The sequence below is a fragment of the Podarcis muralis genome, chromosome 16 (assembly GCF_964188315.1).
Source record: "Podarcis muralis chromosome 16, rPodMur119.hap1.1, whole genome shotgun sequence".
NCBI classification, from domain to species: domain Eukaryota; kingdom Metazoa; phylum Chordata; class Lepidosauria; order Squamata; family Lacertidae; genus Podarcis; species Podarcis muralis.
In genome coordinates this window covers 22,936,704-22,946,521 of record NC_135670.1, presented here as the reverse complement: position 1 = coordinate 22,946,521, position 9,818 = coordinate 22,936,704, and the positions used below count along the sequence as shown (strand labels likewise).

At 42.4% G+C, this 9,818-nt stretch overlaps 1 protein-coding gene across 14 annotated transcripts in view; it reads left to right on the top strand.

Annotated features, from left to right (window-relative positions):
• The window catches only part of HORMAD2 (HORMA domain containing 2), a 29,369-nt gene that overhangs the window by 119 nt on the left and 19,432 nt on the right, over positions 1-9,818 (top strand). For 3 of the 14 annotated variants that reach the window (XM_028709138.2, XM_028709132.2, XM_028709123.2), the window contains exons 1-7: positions 948-1,074; positions 3,339-3,426; positions 3,531-3,675; positions 4,370-4,433; positions 4,718-4,757; positions 6,632-6,652; positions 9,034-9,060. In XM_028709138.2, coding sequence (XP_028564971.1) covers positions 3,376-3,426; positions 3,531-3,675; positions 4,370-4,433; positions 4,718-4,757; positions 6,632-6,652; positions 9,034-9,060 — 348 coding nt within the window. In that variant the 5' untranslated portion in view covers positions 948-1,074; positions 3,339-3,375. Of the gene's footprint in view, positions 1-25; positions 149-173; positions 234-296; positions 524-947; positions 1,075-1,173; positions 1,203-3,338; positions 3,427-3,530; positions 3,676-4,369; positions 4,434-4,717; positions 4,758-6,631; positions 6,653-9,033; positions 9,061-9,818 lie in introns of those variants that run through there. The other 11 variants (XM_028709124.2, XM_028709129.2, XM_028709127.2 and 8 more) reach the window with 11 other exon arrangements.

Here is a 9,818-nt window from a genome sequence, read left to right as displayed (position 1 = left end):
AAAGCACCGATCTGAAGGTTTCCCCAACCGGCTAAAGGAGGAAAAGGAAACAGCGGAGCTGGCGGAGCAGACTCCCTCTCTCCACCCGATTCACCTTCATTTGCACGAAAAAAGGAAGCTGCCTTCTACAACTTAAGTCAGCCCATTGGTACTGTATTGTCAACAAGCCCTGGCAGATATCGCTCGCCAGGTTTTCAGGCAGGGAGTCTCTCCTCGCCCTTGCCTGGAGATAGGTGCTTTTTAGCCACTGAACCCGGATTCATGCTTCAATATGAAACCAACAACATGGTTTCAATATGAAACCAACAACATGACTAAAGAGGTTCAGGAAAGGAGGTTCCAGTAAAGGCGGAATACGAAACAGGGACTACGACGCCTCCTGCATAAACCAGTTTAGAAGCAGAGGCATGGCTGGAGGCGGGAACTGGGGCTTGTAACAAAACAAAGGACCCCTTTCCCTTGCGCAAGTAGCCGGCACGACGAGCCTGAACGGGACCTTGGAAAGGGCTGGCACCTATTGAAGGTTTCGGGGAAAGATTGGAGGAGGAGGAGGAGGAGGAAGCAGCGGAGCTGGCGAAGCAGATTCCCTCCCTCCACCCGAGCCAACTTTATTTGCAAGAAAATAGGAAGCTGCCCCTTGGTCCATCGAGCTCAGTATTGTCCACAAACCCTGGCAGCAATCGCTCTCCAAGTTTTCAGGCAGCGAGTCTCCCCCAGCCCAGCCTTTGGAGATAGATGCTTTGAGGCACTAAACCCGGATTAATGCTTTAATATGAAACTAAACGGCCAGAGGTTTTCCCTCAGACGGAGGTTTTTTCCCCCTCAGGCTGAATAGAATCCTACCCGTTTCCCGCCTAAATTCAGCGCCCACCTGAGGAGAGCGTCGGAGTCGACCGTTGAATTTAGGCGGGAAGCGGGCAGGATTCTATTCGACCTGAAGGGAAGCTCCGTCTGAGGGAAATTGCGGCTTTCCCTCCCGCCGTCGCAAAACTCCCCCAGATATATAGGGAAAGAAGGAAACAAATGTCCCCACTGCTTGCCCCACCTTCGAGATAGCCCACAGCCTAATTAGAGGTCTGGAGAGGTTCAGTTTCTTCTCAGTTTGAAAATAGCCCTTCTCTAATCTGATCCTCAAGGGAAATGCGCTCTGCACTTGCTCAGGGACACTTCAGCTGCTCTTCACGCGTTCCAGGGATCGCTTAGTACTCATTTCTTAAATTTATAATCCCGCCCTTCATTGCAAATGAGCCCAGGGAGGCAAACACTTCTTTAATAAAAAAATACAATTAACGACTAAACAAACAAAAAAAGAACTTCCAAAAGCAGTTAAAAAACCTCTGGGGAGAAATTCACCTCACAGCTAAACATTTCAGGGATTGTGTCCAACTTAAGTCCTGCTCAGGGTAAACCTGTGGAATTTAATTGATTTAAATGAGTCACACCCTCTATTGTATGGTACATACAGTGTATTTATAATTGTTGGAAACCACTTGGATATTGTTATGAGTATATACACATTTATTAAAAATAAATAACCCTCTGTGGGTCTGCTCCGAGTAGGACTAGCATTGGTGCAACCCAGAATTGCCAGGGACAGTATCTGTCAGCCTTCAAATGCACCGGATCAGGGGTCAGCAAACGTTTTCAGCAGGGGGTCAGTCCACTGTCCCTCAGGCCTTGTGGGGGGCCGGACTAAATTTTTTTTTGGGGGGGGGAATGAATGAATTCCTATGCCCCACAAATAATCCAAAGATGCATTTTAAATAAAAGCACACATTCTACTCATGTAAAAACACCAGGCAGGTCCCACAAATAACCCAGAAATGCATTTTAAATAAAAGCACACATTCTACTCATGTAAAAACACCAGGCAGGCCCCACAAATAATCCAAAGATGCATTTTAAATAAAAGCACACATTCTACTCATGTAAAAACACCAGGCAGGTCCCACAAATAACCCAGAAATGCATTTTAAATAAAAGCACACATTCTACTCATGTAAAAACACGCTGATTCCAGGTCTCGTCCGTGGGGCGGATTTAGAAGGCAGTTGGGCTGGATCCGGCCCCCAGGCATTAGTTTGCCTACTCATGACCTACGCAATATTCAGCAGCTATGGCTTACCTGATTGTGTGTAATAGTTTTTGCTGCCCTTTATTCACATGCCACTGGTTAGAATAATTGTATTTATAATTTAGTCGGCACCTTTCATCTATGTTACTCAAGGCAATGAACAATGTTATTTCCCTCTTCTCCTACCTCATTCCCGGTTACACACATACTTGGAATAAAAAGCACTCAGATGGCAGGCTAGAAAAAGACCTTTGCCTTAAACTAGGACAGAAGAAGGGAGACTAATGGTCTATGTGACTCAGTATAAGTACTGTACAAAGTTAATGAGTGTGGCACGCAGGGATAGTGAATAGCATAAAGCTTCACTTCTTACTGAGAATCACATTTTCTGAGTATTGGAAATTGGTTCAGTTACTGCTTTGAACCATAATAATATTATAAAGAATTGTATAGTCTTCCAGGTTTGAGCCCCAGGTTGGGCAAAAAGATTCCTGCATTGCAGGGGGTTGGACTAGATTACCATTGGGATCCCTTCCAACTCTACAGTTCTACAATTCTATGATTGGGGGACCATAGAGCCGCTGGCACCCAGATCATTCAGTTCCTGACAGAAGTTAAATGAATGCTGCTCAAGAAAGATATTACACAAGCGAATTTTTTATGTTCACAGCAAGAACCTCTGGCCACTCGTGATAAAACACTCAGCCATGTCAAAAGTTCAGATCTCATATTTTTTGCCACCACTCAAAACCTTAGGTACGAATGTGGGTGAGAACTCTTGAGAAATTCCTAAGGCAGGGGAGAGGTGATGCTCTTCCCCACACTCCCTAAATTTTGTATCAAATCTGCATGCACACTTAATAGTGGTGCTTAATTTGTGTCAAACACTCAGCCCCTTCAACACCATGACTTAATCATGGGCATTTGCCCACTTAGCCGTGAACTGTGACAGGGTCTTCTTGGTGGTGCTTTTATTTAAAATGCATCTCTGGGTTATTTGTGGGGCATAGGAATTTGTTCTTTTCTTCCTCCAAAAAATATAGTCCAGCCCCCCACAAGGTCTGAAACTGTTTGCTGACCCCTGGCATAGGTCAATCTTGAAAATCAGCCTCCAAAGCTTAACGGTCTTCAAAAACTTTTGCTAGCCTGCCATACTTATGGTAATCATTTGGAGTCTAAAATTGGGGCAGCCAGGGAACAGCTAAAATCCCTGGTTGCCTAGAAGTAACTCTTTCTTATCACAGGCATATCTGTCTTCTTGTAGGTCCAATACTCCTTGCAAAACAGTTAACTGAACGAATATGGCTACTGCTCAACTCTTGCATATTGGGCAGAAGCCCAAAACTTTGAAGGTACAAAGCAAACTTGTAGTATTATTTCAAGAAGAAAATGTAGACCTCCAATTTATTTATTTGTCTTCTAAAGCAAATAGGAAATATGTTTTCATCATTTTCAGGAAACGTCTCTGTTTCCAAACAGAGTTGCCACTGAGCAGCAGTCTATGGTTTTGGTGAAAAGGCTGCTAGCAGTTTCAATCTCCTGCATAACTTACCTCCGAGGGCTCTTCCCAGAAAGCTCTTATGGAACCTGCTATTTAGATGGTAACTTTTGCTGCCTTTGCCTTTTCTTTTTCATTGAGCTCTTGAGTTATTACATGTCAGGCGTATCCACATTGAAGTTTAGGGACGCAGGTGGCGCTGTGGTCTAAATCACTTAGCCTCTTGGGCTTGCTGATCAGAAGGTGGGTGGTACGAATCTGCATGATGGCTTGAGCTCCCGTTGCTCTGTCCCAGCTCGTGCCAACCTAGCAGTTCAAAAGCACGCTGGTGCAAGTAGATAAATAGGTACCGCTGTGGTGGGAAGGTAAACGGTGTTTCCGTGTGCTCTGGTTTCCATCACGGTGTCCTGTTGTGCCAGAAGCAGTTTAGTCATGCTGGCCACATGACCTGGAAAGCTGTCTGTGGACAAACGCCAGCTCCCTCGGCCTGAAAGCAAGATGAGTGCCGCAACCCCGTAGTCAGCTTCGACTGGACTTAACTGTCCCCGGGTCCTTTACCTTTACCTTACATTGAAGTTTAATGTGGATTTGAAGCTGCTCTCTCTGTCTTTGTCTCTGTCTCTCTTTGCAAATACGTATAGTGAGATGTACACATAGAAAAAGCACAATACTTCCGAGTTCCAACGGAAGAGCAGTTAGGTTGAACTTGAAGCCACTTGTCCGGAAGCAGCCAATATTTGGTAGCTGGAAATCAACTTGGCAAACACCAGTTAACTGCATTGTTTTTCTTCCTCCAGACATGTGCCTAAAAATTCTTCGAGAAGATAAAAGCTGCCAGGGTTCACTCCAGATAGTCAAGTGGTAAGAAACAGAAATCCTAAATGATCAAGAAGATACCATAGTGGATATTGATTGTAGCAGATGCCTGGCTCTGCACAAACTCTCTCCATACATCCCCAACCAAGGATGGTACAAAAACCAGAGATTTATATAATCCTTACTATTGATTAACTGGGCACAGGTTTTACATTCCAGAGCATTCCTTCATTTTGTTTGCTATGAGCTCTAAACTCCATTTGGCAACTAAGAATGTTATCACTATATATATTTGGATGAATGTTCATTCATTAATATATCTGCTCCAGCAGGATTCAAGGGTGCTTTGATGCGCTGGAAAAGAACTATGTAAGTTTTTATTTCATTTATATTAAACCGTGTTTTAAGTATCATGAGATTTCACCACAAGGTTACAGAAGGCAGGGAAACCTCACTGCAAAATTGTCTGCTCTTCACCTCTTGCCTTGAATGAATTGTCTTGACCAAAGAAAACTGTTCCTCTAGAGCTGTAAGGTTTGCCTATGCCATGTCTGCAACTGGAGTAAATATGGAGATGTCCATGAATAAAATCAATTTGCAGATTATTCTGCTGCATGTTGTGCCTGATAGTCAGTAATTCAATAAGTAAGTTTGAACCAGACTCGTAATATATATATATTATGATAATAAAAAAATTAGATGACCATATCCCAGTCCAAAAGTGCTGCTTGATATGCAGATATTGAACAGATGAAGTTTTTCTCTAAAGATGGAGATTCACTGACAGGAAAATCACATTTGCAAAAACAGTTGTCAAAGCATCATTTAAAGAAAAAGATACCTGTCCTAGGTACTTTTCTTTGCTTAGTGCTTGTTACTTTGGTTGCTTATTTTTTTAAGTTATAATGCTAGTTCTTTTGCTATATACCGATGGCCAAGCCAAACACTCTGCAGGATCTCCTGACATTTTTTTTAAGCTTAAAGCATTCACAATAAGTTCTGGTTTTAATCAGAGCAGAGGTGCGGGGAAAATATTTAAGAGGGGCGCACAGCAATTACAAGGATCTATTTGTATCGGTATTTGTAGCATTTAGAAGCAACCCAATCTCTTTTGGATCTGTTCTGTGTCATTCTGATTTGATTTATTATTCAGGTTAAATCTGAAAATCTGTTTCATCCCTGTTGACTATAATAGAGAATCTAAAAATAACTACAACACATTTTCCTTTTCACATAAGTAGATGAAATTATGTTGAGAATGTGAAATCATGACCTGACTCACCCTCATTTGCCTCCTTATTTGGTGTACATACAGAGGCAGCATATTTTTAGTCCTTTCCCACCATGCTGACCCTGAAGCTGCTATTAATCTCTCTCTCTCTCTCTCTCTCTCTCTCTCTCTCTCTCTCTCTCTCTCTCTGTGTGTGTGGGGGGGGGGGGTAGGGGTTGGGTATCAGGCACAATACAATTACCCATTTCCCTCTTCCTCTGGGCACCGAAAAGAGGTGTGTGTGATTTAGCACATTACCCCGCATCTGCATTCATAAAAACTAAAATCCCCCACAACCACTTCAAAGGTAAAAAGAAGTCGGAAGATCTAATTTGACCGTATGAAAGTAGTTGAGATATACCAAACACTGGGTTAAGACTGCCTTTTTAATTTGCATGTGGTACAGAAACTGATTTTATAAGATTTATACAGGTGGGTGCAACTAAGAAAAGGAATATAAACCTAAAGCTACCCTTTTATGTGTAATTAATCCAATTGGCCACAAGATGTCAGTGATGTTTCTTGCAGTTTCATCTACCACTCTAAGTGGGAAAAAGACTGTATTGGCACCAGTGAGGGGTCTCTCTCCCCATCCTTTGGGATGGAGATTTGCATCAGGACCACAGCTCAGGAGTGAAAGTTTAACACACCCACCCCATATGCTGTAGTCTCATTTCTGATAAGTCCTTCCCAGCAACTGCTATTTACAGTAAAGACAATTTTTGCAATGTTAAATCACGTGTAAAATGGCATCTGAGATATTTCTTTGCGTAAACAATTTAGACTTGAAAAGTTGCATTGTTCAGTCACCAAGATACCGCAACACATCCAAGTAAAAAAAAAGCTGGTTCCCCCGCCCCCTCAGCCCTGAGCTATTGGAAATAGTAGCAGTTGAAGGGAAGAAATGATGGGGACATTTTAAAATGAAATGCTGATTTTTGATAGTTCATTTGTTTTTTTGTTTGTTTTCCAGCTACATATGGCTGTCTTAACAGTAAGTAGTACATGAAATCAATTCACAGAGGATTTCCTCTTCCTCTGTTTGGAAAGAACAAATACTAACTTGGCCTCACCTACCTTGGGCAAAGATTAAGATATTTCAACAATATATTTTACCTCAGTATCTGAACACTTTGCTCAAGTTTTACTTCCCACTGTGATGTACACTCCGAAATCTCTAACTTGTTTGAATATGTTTACAAGTGCCATCTTTACACACCTACATCTTTTTATAAGGTTTAATACCAGTTCAGTTTGCACCAGTCTCCACCCACCCCAAGCCTCTGGGTATTGTAGTTTGGTGAAAGTGCTGAAAATTCTTTATGAGAAGTTTTAAGTTATTTCATTAAACTACAGTTCACTGTACAGCTCCGGGCCAGCCCAATACATTTTGGCACCTGAGGCGAACCACAAAATAGTATGTCCCCCACCCTCAGCCAGGGAAGAAGGGTTGAGTGAAGATCTACACTGGGAACAAGGGTGGGAGGAGATCAGGAGGGCCTCCTATGGGTCAAAAGCCTCTATAGCAGGCATAGGCAAACTCAGCCCTCCAGAAGTTTTGGGACTACAACTCCCATCATCCCTAGCTCACAGGACCAGTGGTCAGGGATGATGGGAGTTGTAGTCCCAAAACATCTGGAGGGCCGAGTTTGCCCATGCCTGCTTTACAGCCTCTACAGAGGCAGCACTGGGGAAGCAGATGATCTGACCTCCAAACGCAGCAGCAGGTGATGCGTTCCATGGAGGCCGGATCTGCTGCTCCTGTGGATCCTGCCACCTGAGGCGGTCACCTCACCTTGCCTCATGCAGGAGGGGCAGCAGCCCTGGTACAGCTGATAAATCACAGACAATAAGTTTGTTAAATGTAGGATTTCTTTATTTTTTATTGACACAGTAAACAAAAGCAGACTAATGTTTAATCACAGATACTGAGTTTATTGTAGATTTTGTTGCTAACAACTAAATAAATAAATAAATAAATAAATAAATAAATAAATAAACAAACATAATAGATTTGCTGTTGGAGTTTGGAGGGATGAAGAGGGTCTTTTTCACCACCCTGGTTTTTACTCTACTCTCCCCCATGTTGCAAAGGATAAGAAGCCCCTATCAACCCAAGGGCCACATTCCTTCATGGACAATCTCCTGGGGGCTGCGTGGTGGGTGGGGATCAGTGGCAATGTGGGCAGAGAAATTAATAGGACTCTTACTTTTGTACTGTAGGTTACATTCTGGTCATGCAAAAGTCAGCTTTATACACACACACCACACATCTCTCCATCCAAGACAAGCAGGGAGCATTATCAGAGTTCAAAGACACATTCCAGCCATGCAGAAACACTCCAAGAAGATGCAGAGAAGAGTGTGGCCTGGAGATTACTTGCGGGCTGGATAGAAAGGTCTAGGGGGCTGACAGTCCCCCACCCCCTGAACAGCAAGCTCCACACACCACACTTTACAAATAGCTGGAATGATTGGTTATAAAAGCTTATTCTTCCTGCAGTCTGTTGTTCATTTAGTTTTGACTGTCCCTGTTAAGTAGTGGCCAGGAGAGGGCAGTTTTTCACTTTGCGTGGTAGACTATTGTGGCTGTTACACTCGAAGTAAAACCAGTCTCATTTGCCCTAAAGGACCTCTCCAGACTAGTGTTTTATTGCAGGTGCATTTTGCATAATGTTCTTAACACAATAATAGTGCATTAGTGGTGGATTTATTCTGGTTTAGTTTATTCTGAGATACTTCCCCAATGCTACCATATTATTTCTGTCTGGAGGGACAGTGCAACAAAAGGCAGAACAAAAATAAACCAGAACATTTGTACGTATAAAAAATATAGCAAGTTATGGGATTTTGCACTGATTGGAAGTAAAGCAGTGTGTCAGCCCCAAACATTTTGCAGGCACAAACAGTATTGAAAGTGTGTGATTGCCCCAATAGCATCAAGAGAACAAGTAATCATGAATGTGCACTAAAAATTATGTCAGGAGAGGTCCCATGTTTCTGTAGTTGCTACACTGAGATATGATTGACATTTCTGCAGAGAAATGTGTATTAAAATCTGTTGGCTTTATTTAAATCTATTAAAATTAGAAGTCTTGAATATTGGGTGGTTTGGTGAACTGACTATAGGTATCTATGTGGGTGCTGCTGCTTTATTAATTCCCTGAATGAGAGCTGGGGTTATGGAAAGTTTTGCAAGACAGATATTTATATACACATCTCACAGTTTCACAGTTTGCATGACTAGTTACAGATCCAGGAAAGATGAGTAAAAAAAATTCCTGCGTTGAGATTTATAGTCCACCTGTGATCAAACAGAATTGTACAGTACTTGCTTCATTTTTACTATGAAAATTCAATGCTTTCTTAAAACAGATCTATACCAACCCTAAAGAACCTGAGGTAAGAGAAAGTCAAAAATCAAGTAGGCAGAAATTATGCTTTATGTTCAAGTTAGCCAGAATCTCAGCTTCCACCACCAACACATGCATGCTTGGAACATAGGAAGCTGTGTTATACTGAGTCAGGCCACTGGTCCAGCCAGCTCAGCTTTATCTACAATGACTGGCAGCTGCTCTCTAGAGTTCCAGACAGGGATATACCCAGACCTACTTTGAAATGCTGAGGATTGAACCTGGGACCTTTTGCATGCAAAGCTGGTAAGCTAAAGCTCTTTCCTTTGCTAAACAGAGGACACAGCTTTATTTTAAAAAAGAAAACCAGCAAAGGCACTCCTAGACAATCATTTCTAAGATCTACAATCATCACCAGGACTAAGCTGAAGCCATGAATCTTACTTCAATTTCCAATTGCCTATTGGATCTGTCAGCAGCTGAAGGAAGTGTCTGGCAACAAGCCCTCCTTTTGCCATTATGGTTGGCTTTAGAACATCCACAGTCAGCAGAAGAGGGAGGTGTCAAAACCAGCTTGCAGTTTTTATCCTGAATTACTATGATTTTTTATTTGATTTATTTTTTTGTATCATTTTTGTTCATTGTAATTGCTTTGTGCAATTTTGTTAGCTGTCTTGATCATCCTAATGAGAAGGCATGATGTGAACTTAATCAGTACACATTTGAGTAGGGACGCAGGTGGCGCTGTGGGTTAAACCACAGAGCCTATGGCTTGCCGATTGGAAGGTCGGCGGTTTGAATCGCCGC